This window comes from Carlito syrichta, unplaced genomic scaffold (genome assembly GCF_000164805.1).
Source record: "Carlito syrichta isolate Samal-C Ts95f unplaced genomic scaffold, Tarsius_syrichta-2.0.1 Scaffold308488, whole genome shotgun sequence".
Lineage (NCBI taxonomy): Eukaryota > Metazoa > Chordata > Mammalia > Primates > Tarsiidae > Carlito > Carlito syrichta.
Genome location: NW_007252584.1, coordinates 460935 through 474496, shown reverse-complemented (window position 1 = coordinate 474496; position 13562 = coordinate 460935). Strand labels below are relative to the sequence as shown.

At 45.7% G+C, this 13562-nt stretch overlaps 1 protein-coding gene and 1 non-coding gene across 2 annotated transcripts in view; both read right to left on the bottom strand.

Annotated features, from left to right (window-relative positions):
- Positions 1-7845, bottom strand: part of RS1 (retinoschisin 1) — a 22390-nt gene extending 14545 nt beyond the window's left edge. Inside the window, exon 1 of the mRNA XM_008065468.1 lies at positions 7753-7845. Within this exon, the coding sequence (XP_008063659.1) occupies positions 7753-7804 (52 nt within the window). The 5' untranslated portion in view covers positions 7805-7845. The remainder of the gene's footprint in view (positions 1-7752) is intronic.
- Positions 7846-9968: 2123 nt separating this feature from the next.
- Positions 9969-10041, bottom strand: TRNAV-UAC. The gene has a single exon. It is a non-coding gene; the product is annotated as a tRNA-Val (tRNA).
- Positions 10042-13562: the final 3521 nt, after the last annotated feature.

Here is a 13562-nt window from a genome sequence, read left to right as displayed (position 1 = left end):
AAGACTCCAACTCAAAAAAAAAAAAAAAAGAAAAAACATTTTGGTATAAATCTTTCCAGTTTTTTTCTATGTTTATTTTTAAGCATATTTGAGAACCTACTACCTTTTTATTTATTTTTGAGTCAGAGTCTCATTGTCACCAAGGCTGAAATGCAGTGGCACAACCACAACTCACTGCAGCCTTGACCTCCTGGGCTCAGGCGATCCTCCCACCTCAGCCTCCCAAGTAACTGGGATTACAGGTGCAGACCATCATCCCTGGTTAAATTTTAGACTTTTTGTAGAGACAAGGTCTTGTTATGTTGCCCAGGCTGATCTTGAACTCCTGGGCTCAAGCAATCCTCCTGCCTCAGCCTCCCAAAGTGCTGGGATTACAAATGTGAGCCACCGCACCAGCCAAGAATTTGCTATATAAACAATGTTGTATCCTGCTTTCCTTTCCCACTTAATATTAACAGTATGGGCCTGGGCCATTGCCTTGCTAGACTCTGGTGTGGCCATGTGCTCTTTGAGCTATGGCTGTTGCCATGCTTCCTGGCTTTGGCCCCCTCCCCCAACTTGGGGAGGTGAATTTTCTCTCTCCCTTCTCCCTCTCTCTCTAATTTACTTTTAAATAAAATTTTCTTAAAAAAAAAAACAACAACGCCGGGCTCGGTGGCTCAGCCTGTAATCTCACGCCTTTGGGAGGCTGAGGTGAGTGGATTGCCTGAGCCCGCGGGTTCGAGACCCGCCTGGGCAGCGAGACCTCATCTCTACAATAAATCAAAAAATCAGCCGGGCGTGGCAGCGCATGCCTGTAATTCTGGCTACTCGGAAGGCTGAGCCGGAAGGATCGCCGGAGCCCAGCGGCGAGACTGCGGTGGCCGGGAGCGGCCACTGCACTCCAGTCTGGGAGACCGAGTGAGACTCCAACTCAAAAACAAACAAACAAACAAAAACAACAACAGTATGGACCTTTTTACTTACTAGTTCTTCATCATCATCATCGTTCCTCCTCCTCATCAACCCTAGTGTCTGCCCACTATGTTATTCAGCAGTTCATTCTCAATTCCCTTACTGTGCCACATTTAGGTGATTTAGGATTAGGGCATTGTTTAGAAATTCTTTTTCAGGTTTGTCTATAAGTGCAGGAAATATCAATTCAAAATCAAAGTATAAATATCATATAAATAATGTGGGAAAGTGAAAAGTGTGCAAAATTTAACATTAGACTGACACAAACTCCTTTTAGAAGTATGCACAAAACAGAGGGAACGAATACACAATTTAGCAGGAAAAGAGTTTGTATATATTAGCAGAAATTGATCATTTAAAGCTGCACAGTCCAATGTCGTAGCCACTAGTCTCATGTGGCTATTGCAATTTAAACTCATTAAAATTAACAAAGTTAACAGTTCAATTCTTCAGTTGAACCAGCCACATTTCAAGTGCTTCATAGCCACAGGGGCTAGTGGCTACTGTAGTGGATAGCACAGATACAGAGTTTCCATTCTTGCAGAAAGTTCTAGTGTACAATTCTGGTTTAAAGCACAGTTGGGCTGGAGGAAACACTACCCCCAGATATGGCGCCTTGGCATGCTGAGTATTTTAAGCTGAAGGAAATTGGGAAAACTGCAGAACCAGGAAGGTCTCTCTGACATTCTCCCTGCCTCCCCCCCAAGCTGGCCATAGAACCTAGAATTCCCTGCCGCTTCTTCCCTTGAAGCAAGCCATAAAACCTAGGAAGGCCACTTTCTGACCTTATCCCTGAAGACCTTCATGTGACAGGTGTCCTGCCCTATACCCAGAGAGAAGGAGTGTCACACAGGGACACCAAGAAGAATCTGAACAGACCTGTTATTCTCCCCCAGCTTATTACCATGAGATTATACCCTTTTGTCTTCCAATCATATTTCTGCATACTGATTTCTGATCCCTCCATCCCACTGCCGCTTTGCTCTGCTTTGTGGCCCTGCCCTCTATCGCTGGATGCTCTCCTTGCTAAAGAGAGGGCTTGCCTCATCTACCCTCCCTGCTGCCAGCAGACCGAAGCCCAGACCTCATCCTATCAATCTCCTGCTCAAAGCCCTTTGGCGTGTCCCCATTGCCAGCAGACGGTGCGCACCTCTGATAGTTATTAGTATCTCTCCATTTCAACATCCCTAAAATGAGCCTAGTCATAATGTGGCCTTCAAGGGTTGCCGTGATCTATCTCCTACCGACCTCTCCAGATTCCTCTTCTGCACCCTGCACTAGCCATGCCTCAGACGAGCCAGACTGTTTCATGCCTCCGTCCAGAAAATTTCTTTGCCTCAAGTGCCCATCCCCCAACATCTCTGCCTGCCTCCCCCAATACACCACTTGCTCTGGCCTTTGCAGTTTACCTTTTTCTTGTCCATGGATTATAGAAATTGATACAAAAGATAGCTGATAATGACTTGCCTGCAAAACATCCATTCATTCAGCTAATATTTACTGGTCATCTACTATATTCCAGTCCTAGCTTTAGGTGCTAGGATTACACAGAACAGAAAAAACTCCTGCCCTCATAGAAGTTATAGGCTAGTGAGGGTAGGAGAATAAAGTAATGAATGAACAAACAAATGAATGTGATATATAGTATGAAAAATGATGATGACTGCTATGGAGAAAAATAAAGCAAGGAAGTGGGGGACAGGGACTGGTACTTCCTGGTGTAGGGAAACCTTCACCAAGAGGGTGATGTTGTAGCAAAGACCTGGAGGAGGCAAGATACCTATGGGCAAAGCACTTTGGGCAGAGGGAATAGCAAGTGCAAAGCCCCTGAGGTGGGCGTGTGCTTGGCATGTTCTAGAAAGGGCAAGGAGCCCCTGGGGCTACAGCCAGAGGACACGGAGTCTTAGGAGATGAGGAAGGTGGGGGGAAGGCTGTTTCTGTAGGGTTTTGTGGGTCACGTGAGGACTCTGGGAGCGACATAACTGACCACGTTTTCAAAAGGTCCCTCTGATGCTGGGTTGTAGACTAGATGGACAAGGGTGACAATAGAGAGTCCCGTTTTGAGGTGAGTGCAGTCATCCAGGGGAGATGATGGTGGCGTGGCCCAGGGTTATGGCAGTGGAGGTGATAAGTGCGTGGATTCTGACCATATTTAGAAAGTAGTGTCAGCAGCGTCTGCTGACAGATTACATGAGGGGTGTGAAAGAAAGAGAAGTTAGAGGCCTGAGCAACTGAGAGAATAGAGCTGCCGATTATTGAGCAAGAGAAGGTTCCAGGGAAGAGGAGGAGGGTGGGGTGAAGGATTGGGCTGTGCCCTGCATTCTTTGAAGTTAATGTCTACATGAACCTGTAACTTCGGGCTATAGCTGTTCATCAAGAAATACAAAGTAAATGAATAATTAGGAGCTAGTTGACTTAGGGGTTGTTGATCTAGGAGGCACTCTGCCCCACCCCCATCCTCAAGAGAAGCTAGGAGTGGAGTGGCTGAGAGGGAGTTTCTGAAAGGTCCTGTCAATTGGACTGACGTCAATTGTGCCAAGACTCGATTTTGGGGGGACCAAAGGCGAGGAGTTTCGGGCACTGACAGCGTAGCTTTAAAAACCAAATTGATTTAATAACCATATCAAAGGCCATGTCTGTCACCGAAGAGGGTCTGGTCTATTCACTGCAAATGAGCAAACCCAGAGTTCAAGGGAGGCTCAGTAAATTGGCCTTCAGGGACTTTTGCGTTACTCAGGCTCCCTGGGTGGGATCCGAAGGAGTTTCCATATTCTGCAGAAACAGAGCAGAAGGTAAAAAGGGAAGGTGGGGGACTCAGCACAATCTACCTACGAAGAGGAAGAGGAACAACAGGAAGGCACAATCAGCTTCTGGGGCTAATGCCTATCCCCCTTCCCAGCAGGCATTTTTCTGCAGACTGTCAGGGATTCTGAGGTGCCAGAGCCTCATGGAAATGAGCAGAGGAAGAAGAAACAACAAGCATTTTACAGTAAAAGCTGTCACCAAGGGAGAAGCAGAGTGGCTGCTGTAGCCCCGTCCCCATGATCTAATCACCAAAAAACTGGAGAACAAAGCAAAAGCATTTTTGACTGCAACATATTATCATGCCAGAAAATATCATTGTTGGAATGAGAAAAAGAAAAAGCATCGCCTCGACAGGAAAAATGGTAAAAGATTTCAATTAGGTGGCTGCATACTTTTCTCCCTCAGATTGTTTCCCTGATTCCTCCACATGTTACATGAGATGTCTGTTGCTCACCAATCTTACATTTTGCAATATGGGCTTCACTTGATGCAATATGGGCTTACATTTATGCAATATGGGGTTAGATTTGTGCAATATGGGCTTATTCTACCCCTTGGTCCAAAGGGCCACTCCACGGGGGAAACTCTTGCTACCACAGCAAGAAAATTCAAGGCATGTCTAGTTCTCAAAAAGTCTCCTGCAAGACCAAGAGGAAAAGCACCCATTAGATATACACAAGAAAGACTATTTTAGTCTTTTTGATTGGCTATCACTAAATACAGAGTGTTCTTTCCCATGGAAACAGATGAAGCCGAGGAGAAAAGCATAAAATTATGAATGATAAAAAACTGTCTGTAACCAGCTTCCAATCTACTTGGGAAACAAGAATAAGACACAGGAGGGACACAGCAGGCTGCAATAATGGCCCTCTTGTGAAGAAGAAAGAAGGAAATTGCTTCTAGTGTGAAAGTGTTACTATTTTAGGCGACAAGCATATTCATGGGTAAATCTGTTATCCCCACATGCTTCAAACACAGATGAACCTCAAAGACATATGCTAAGCGAAAGACAAAGGATTGCATGCCATAGGATTCCACTTAAATGAAATGTCCAGAATTGGCAAATCTACAGAGACAGAAAGTGGATTTGTGGTTGCCAAGGGTTGCTGGGGAGGGGGAGGATGGGAAGGGGGAGGATGGGGAGTGAGTGTTTAACTTTGGGTGGTGAAAATGTTTGGAAATTAGGTTGTGCAATGGACTAATATACTGTCTTCTTTTTTTTTTTTTTTGAGTTGGAGTCTCACTCTGTCGCCCAGACTGGAGTGCAGTGGCTGCTCCTGGCCACCGCAGCCTTGACCTGCTGGGCTCTGGCGATCGCCTCAGCCTTCGAGTAGCCAGAACTACAGGCGCGCGCTACCACGCCCGGCTGATTTTTTGATTTATTGTAGAGATGAGGTCTCGCTGCCCAGGCGGTCTCGAACCCGCGGGCTCAGGCAATCCACTCAACCTCTGCCTCCCAAAGCGTGGGATTACAGGCTGAGCCACTGAGACCGGCTCTGTTTTCTTTTTAATTGAGATGAATAGAAGCCTATTCTGTTATAAGACACAGGTAGGTCATGCCTTACTGAGAAACTGTGTCATTGCCAAATGAATCTTCATCCCACATGTAAGTGACGTCAACCCATTTACCTTATTTCATTGTCATGTGGAGACACCGCCACCGAAGAACAGAAACAATGGAGAGTAAATTAGACAAAGAACCTTTGCCTTCAGGTTCCCAGGTGTACAATGGAATGTATCTTTCCCATGTGTGGTGGCCTCATGCATCTCCATTTAAATTATATGCTGATTAAGTGCAGCGATTGAGTCCTGCATTGTTTCCTCTGTCTCCTGTAGCATTCCTCTTGCTCAGGGAGAGCACGCAGCGAATCGCCAAGCCACACTGGCTGTTTCTGGCTGGTGGTTTCCTTCTAAGCATTGTTAAGGGCAGAGGGTCTTGGTTAGGCATGTAAGGGAATTGAAGGTCCCCAAGCCTTCCCACTGGGCCACATTCCATGCCACCTGGACAGATGATAGCCCCTCCTCTTTATGGACATTTCTGGAGCTCCCCAGCCATGCACTGAGATTGGTAAACTCTAGAACAGGAAGGAGTGCTATCTATCCTCTGTGCCTTCTGATGGCCTTTTATTACCAATATCTAACAAATGGGCAGTTCTAATTTAAAAATGCATTGGTAAACTTTTATAGGACTTTTTTTATTTTGGGGGTCAAGGAGCAGAGTTTTGTTAGACTCTGCACTGTGAAAGCAACAAGGATCTGTCCTGCATGTCAAGTTCTTATACCATGTCTGTCTCATAGCAGACACTCAAGGATGGGCTCTTAAACAAACAGACAAATAAATGAATGAATGACTCTCCATGCCAATCACAAATAAGAGAAATCTGAAGGGAAGCCCTGTTGATGTCTGAGAACCAGGGGGTATTTGGATCTAAGCCTTCAAAGGCTCTGCTTAGATTTTCTCACTGGGGAAAGGGCAAGGAGTAAAAGAAAAACAACAAAACCCCAAAAGCATCTTAAAGTATTAACAGTTGCCGCGTGTGGTGGCTCACACCTGTAATCCCAGCACTTAGGGAGGCAGAGGCAAGAGGATTGCCTGAGCCCAGGGGTTCGAGACCAGCATGGGGAACCTGGTGAGACCTCCTTGTTTCTACAATAAATCAAAAAAGTAGCAGGGTGTGTTGGTGCGTGCCTGTAGTTCCAGCTACTTGGAATGATCGCCTGAGTCCAGCAGGTTGAGGCTTCAGTAACCGTGATCATGCTACTACACTCCAGCCTGGGCGACAGAGTGAGACTCCAACTCAAAAAAAAAAAAAAATATTGAGTTACTTGGGCAAGTTGCTGACTATTAATTGCAAGGGGGAAAAACAGACAGTTGGTCAAAATGATTCCTACTTAGAAATATATTTTGGGGTTTGCAGAATGACCTGCAGGTTATATTTTCACAAGGCTCTCCAAATATTGAGGAATGTGACTAACAAAAGTCATGAGACTGGGAATTCATGAAAGCAGGTATTGTACCAATAAAATATAGGATGAGGGTAGAAAGGAGAATGACTGGAACCAGGAGTTTGGATTCTACTTGTGTGAATTTCCTCGTGTCTGTCTACCACATCATTTTCAGAGCAGAGAGGCCTCCTCCTCCTTCCCCTCCTTTTTATTTCCTGTAACACACACAAATACACAACGACCACAAAGAAGACGGTCAATCAATTTCTAATGTCTGAATGACTCTGAGAAGAAAGTGGATGAGTACTTGAGAACTGAGAGAGGCTTGAAAGAATATTATTTCAAAGATTGACGGAGAATTTACATTTGAATTGGATAACATTTAAGAGATTTGCCCTTTTTTTTTCTTATTTAAGCAATCACGTCTGCTAGGGCCATATTTAGAAATGTAAAAATAATTGAGTGTATTGAGTCTTTGGGGTTTCCTGACTCTCAGCTGGATTATGCTTTTTATTAGATTCCAGTGGTACTCGGCGCGTGACATTAATCCATATTTAAACTAGGGTGACCCTATGTCCCAATTTGCCCTGGACAGTCCTGGTTTACACCTGTTGTTCCAGCAGAATTATTAATAGCATCCTCCTCCACTCTCAATAGCGTCCTGGTTTGAAAGATTAAATTCTACAATCACTGTCACTTTGACTCCTAAACGTTGTCAAGAATATGCCATATTTTCTCATTAATTGTAGCAATTTATAGCTATTTTATACAATTTCCGAGACCCTTCCTTCTTTCTGTCAGATTTTAAGCATACTTTGAACATTAGAAGGCTCCTCACAGTACTGGAAAGCCAGTGGCAAGACAAAGAGGACCTCATCCACACAGAGATGACTGTTGTTCATTAATAACACATGTTAATTAGTTAACATGTGTTGATAATTAATAATGTTTTTATTGTTCAAGCTATATTCCCATTTATCAATGATATTATTAATCAATTTATGTTATTAAGTATGTAATGAATGTCAATGGTTGAATAGCACATACCTTCATAGCCAAAGAGAAGCAATAACAAAAAGCCTTCTATCTTGCGTGGCATTTTCCCCTCGTCCTTGGCCGAAGCTCTACTTTAGTGAAGTGGAGAGCTTGGCCAGGAGCAGGGGATTAACTTGAGCACTGGCCTCATTAAGCATCTTATCTATTTAGATTTTAGGTCTTCGGTTGAGCCCCATCAAGTTAACCCACATAGTTACCCGCCTCAACAAGGAGGTCTCCCAGAAGATACCAGTGTCCACTGCGACTGGGTTAGCAAGGAAGATGTTGGTGTCATTTTATCTTTAAATGCAAGGGAAGTAATGGAGGGAAATAGGGACTAGAATCAGAAGACTCCGCTCTTAATCCTTTCTCTGCTATCATCTTCTAGGGGGTGACCTTGAACAATTTCCTGAGAAATAAATTCTAACATTCTCGAATTATATGAAAATGCCATAAATTCCTGTCTTAGAAAGCTACTAGGCATCATGTTCACACCTATCAGGAAAATTCTAAATGTGGTGGTGGGGAGGCATTACACGCAGAGATGTAAATTGCTGTGTTACTTATAATAAGAAAAAGTTGGAAACAGTCTAAATGGCCAAGGTTAGGGGACTGGTTAAGTAAATTAGCAGAGGTCACAGCCAGGCAGGGTTAAGAACACTGACAAGCTAGACCGGATGCTAATCCCAGCACTACCACTCGTTGTACTGTGACCTCAGGGCAAGTCATTGATGTCTTTGTGCCTCAATTTTCTCATCTGGAGGATGATGAAAATAATGCCTACTTCATAGAGTTATTTTGAGGCTTAAATGGGATGATATATACAAACTATTTAGAACAGTGCTAGATATAATTAGCTGTTATTACATTGCTATTAAGAATAAAGTTGATGGGAGAATAGGGGAGTTGTTTAATAGGTATAGAGTTTCAGTTTTGCAAGATGAATAAGTTCTGGAGATCTGTTTCACAACAATGTGAATATACTTAACATTACTGTGCTGTATACTTAAAAATGGTTAAAGTGGCTTAAAAAAGAAGAATAAAGTCGATGAAGTGATTGTAATAACAGGGAAAGAGTTATGCTCTTGAGTTAGAAAAAGATGCAAATTTATACACTGCAAAAGATGCAAAACTATGTTGAAAAATGCAGAGGAAAATACTGAGCTTCTCTTCCCCTTTCTGTTCTTTGCCACCACCATCCCATCCCAGACTACAACCTCAGGCTCCAGGGCCCCAGACACCCTTCCTTCATTCCTCTTGTCAAAGATGAAAAAGGCAACAACAAAAAAATCACTCATAAGTGAGTCCTGAACATTCATCACAATACTACAAGAGAGGGATTAGCAGTAGCGGGACACTCCCAGGGGAGGGGTAGGGAGGGGTCACATAACATCAGTAAGGGTACCTGAATCTAAACCAGAGGAACTGAGGACCAGTGAGAGGCCCATATTTCCTCTGCACGTAGACCAATTATGTACCTAATCCTGACGTGTACCCCACATCTGTAAAATAAAATAAAGGGGAAAAAAATAAAACAAACAAACAACGAAACCGAAACTGTAATGAAATAGTAAAGAGGAACAAGAGGGAACAAGAGGAACGTTTGTTCACGCAACCGGTATTTATTGGGTGTCTACAAGCCTGTCATTTATTCAATATTGTGTATGAACTCTTCATTAAACAGATGAATGTCTGTTCCACAAACCCCACTCCTCTATTAAAAAGGACTATGGTTTTTTTTTTCCTGCTCTGTATTTTAGAGTTTAATGAAAAATTAAACTTTTAAGCACAACCATAATAAACCTTTAACAATGAAACTGTAGTCGAAGCGCTGCTGTATTGCCGCGCATCTTAACTGGAGGCTTAGGTGGGGGCTGGCCCGTCCTGGCTTGCGGGCAAAGGGCCGAGCCGGATGTTTCTTACCAGCGCTCGATTTTCCGAGGCCGCCCGGAGTACCGGGAGGACAGGTAGGGTAGGTCTCCGCTGGGCCCGAGGCACCCTCAAGACTACGATTTAGACTGGCCACCACCCTTCCCTATTTCTCGGTCGGACGATTGAGTCAACGACTTTTTGGGATAGGAAGGGGTGTCTGTCATTTCGCTTCTGCGATAAAAACTTGCTAAAATTTTTAAAAAGTAAAAAAAGGAGAAAGAAAAGCACCTTCTTTCGGTTTTTCTTTTTTTGAACCCGGACACTTGAGAAATACTGAAAAACAGACCTTTTCAGCGTGGTTCCACTGGGGCTCGAACCCAGGACCTTCTGCGTGTAAAGCAGACGTGATAACCACTACACTATGGAACCTCCGCGGAAACCACTCTCGTTGATACTTTATTTATGGACTCACAGCGGGCCGAGTGCCTCCACCGGAACCCCGCCCCTTTGCCGCGGCCCCGCCCCTTCCCCCGCCGCGGCCCCACCCCGTCCTGCATCGAGGCGCAGAGTTTACAGGCGCGTACCCGCCTCACGGCTCGCGAGTTTGGGTGGCTCGCCTCTCTGCCCACCGGACTCACGGTCCCCGGAGTCGCGGCCCTGGTCACCCTCCTGGCCAAGAGCACCTCCCTCCAATTACAAGTCCCCAAACTTTCCCTCAGCCTAGGCGTCAGCGACACGGCCTGGAAAAGCGGAAGTGCACCCTGCTGGGGGCGCGGCTCCCTCTGTCAGCTTTCCACAGCTGGTGGAGGATCCGCACGTTCCCATTTTTCCCCACAGGCAAACTGAGTCTCGGCGACTCGACTGACTTGCCCGTCCGAAGTGAGAACGTCGCCGCTTCTGCAGCGTGGGAGGCCTTCCTCCAGAGCAGGGAGGGCAGGAGCGCCCCTTGGAGCCTAAGATTCCGGCAGCGCTAGGTTTAGGGGGGGGCTGTGATGGAGGGACATTCTAATGTCGGCATCTATTTTGCCAGGGCTGGAAAAGGCCCCCGGTTAGAAGCCCGAGATTGCAGGCATCTTCCTGCCCCCCGATCTTTCCCTTAGCGTTCTCTTCCGCCTCAAGCCAAGCGGTAGATGGGGTACAAATTGCAGGGCTTTCCTTTGGTCCCATTCTTCCAGACTGAGAGGTGGTGTAGACAAAACACCCCTTTATGGCTTTTGGGGAGGAAGCAGCGCTGGCCACATGATTTGAGGGACCCAATGCAAAATGAAAATACCAGGCCCCTTGTTCATAAGTTATTAAGAATTTCAAACCGTGACAGCAGAGCATTATTAAACCCCTGTGGGACCCCTTGTGACTGCATTTTAAACCTAGGTCAGCCGGGCTCAGTAGCTCAGCCTGCAATCCCACGCCTTGGGAGGCTGAGGTGAATGGATTGCCTGAGCCCACGGGTTCGAGACCCGCCTGGGCAACTTGGCGAGCCCTCATCTCTACAATAAATCAGAAAATCAGCCGGGCATGGTAGCGCGCGCCTGTAGTTCCGGCTACTTGGAAGGCTGAGGCGATCGCCGGAGCCCAGCAGGTCAAGGCTGTGGTGGCCGGGAGCGGCCACTGCACTCCAGTCTGGGCGACAGAGTGAGACTCTAGCTCAAAAAAAACCAAAACAAAACAAAAACAAAAACCTAGGTCGTTGTCCTTAACTTGCAGGACTGTGGTCCAGGGAAGGGGCTGGGGCTTTCCATCAGAAGGGCTCCTACGTGGTCTCCCTTTTCGCTTTTCATTGTCGGTATCATTTGCCTTCTCTCGGGCTTCTAGATGGATCTTCGTCACCATCCTAGGATTGCTCACTAACCTCAAGCTTGAAAACCCACTTAAAACCATACGGGGGCGGGGGACATCTTGACGTGCCCAGGTGGACTTGGTCTGTAGGCTATAGATGTCCTTTTCCCTGGCATCTTCCTTTGAAACCGGCAGAATGATCGAGAAGTGATATTGATTGTATGAAAGCAACCCCCTTCAGCCAGCTCCTGTCTTTCCTGGAGGGGTTTGCTTTCATACAAAACAGTTGGGTGGAAGGAGCTCTAATGTGGGGGTCACGATCTGGATGTTAGTCTGTCTTGGATACTCACTAGCTGAATACTCTTGAGCTTCTCAGTTCACCTCCCAAGTCTCAGTTTCTTCCTTTGTGAAATACATGGGTTGGATGAGACACCCATGCTTTCATCTCTGGGTCTAGATGTTACGCCCATCTTCCAGGTAGGAAAAGGAAGGCAGTTATCTACCATGCAATTTTTTTCCCACAGAAGTAGTGTCAGGCCTGCAGCTAGTGCTTGGGTTTTCTAGGACCCAGCTTTCTATGTCCTTGGTTAGCTCCCTGGAATATTCATCGTGGGGCCCCCTTTCAGTCTGCCTTTTTGTTGATACATTTCAAGAGGCCTCTGAGCACTTGATGCCTAGATTGTGAGCATGAGATGGCCAGGAGTGGCCAGCCACTGGCTGGAGGATTAATTCATTATGGCCTCATGTTTCCTCCTAGTCAGTGAGCCTGGGACTCCTGGGAATAATACAATAAGAAGTATATCACACCTATTTCCAAACCTTTAGGGTCCGCAACAAGGCTGCCAATAGTTGGCCCTAAGATGACACCCACTGGTTGTGTTCTGGTTTGTGTCTCTAGGGGACGCCTTGTACTCCCTCCAGCTTTTTTTGTCTGCCCTTGGCTATAAGGGTGGGTTCGCCAAGTGTAAGCCTTGCCCAAGCTCCCACCCTTACACTCAGTGTAGAAAAGAAGCCGGTGCCCCTCTGATGCATGCTACACAGCTTTTGGCCTTTAGTGAAAAACTCTTGTTCCTTTTCTCCATTCTAACCAGTAGGGAGACTTGAGTTTCACCCCCTCCCCCCGCCGCTCCTCTCAAGGTGTCCCCACAATCTCTATTATTAATAAAGTACAGTGTGGTTTCTAAAGCACTTTCTCCTGCATTCCTGGGCAACGACCTCCACTTTTCAGCTGAAGTTGAAGCTGAAGAGTTTGAGTGCCCTGCCTCCAACCGTTCAGCTGGGAAGCGGCAGGGCTGAGCTTGCTCTACCTTCTGATACCTAAGTGACAGTGGGATGCCCAAGTTCATGAAGGCAACATGCTGTTTCCCTAAGAGTGGTGTTGGTCTCTTGTCATATTCTGTTTGCATGCCAGTGAGGAAGTGGATTCCTTAAAATAAATCTTCTGTAATTTGTAAATGACATTTTCAAAAGTAGGAACCAAGGAAACAACTGTTGATGACTTTCACTTTGAAACCATCAGGGCCAGGGATAATGCCTCAGATGGCCACAGTTTTGCCCAGCATTTCAGTCTGTTCAGTCAGATTTGTGAGGACTAACAGCCCCACGTATACTCACAAACATCTGAGCAGCTGTAAGAAAAATAGACAAACTAATAAATAAAATCTAGAAGTCACTTCAATTTTCTTAATTCTCTGATTTCTCAGATGTTTGGTGTTGCTTACCCAGTGTTTGTCTTCACTGATGGGGGGTAACTCCACCAAAGAAACCACAACCTCAAACGCTGATCTTGGTTAGGAAGCTGAGTTTATCTGATTTCATTTAGAAGTATTGTGCTCTGTCCTTCAGTGAATATCAAGGACTTACTAAGTAAGCCATTACCACAGCAAGGCAGAGCGCACTGTGTCTGTGCCCTTTAGCAGCTCATCATGTTCAGAACATCTTGAAACTACGCTGTTGTGATGGGCATTTGCTGCTTTTTGCCACCTACCTTTCATAGTCCCTTACACTCCCTGTCATCTTACCCACCTCAAATTCTGTGGTTATTTTTATCACTCATTTGCTTGTCCCTTAGATATTTTCTTGTACTTACTGGCAAAATCACAGTCTGTTACATCTGACTCTCTTCCTACCCTGTCCCTGAATATGGCCCAAGAAAAATACACATCCAAGCCGAT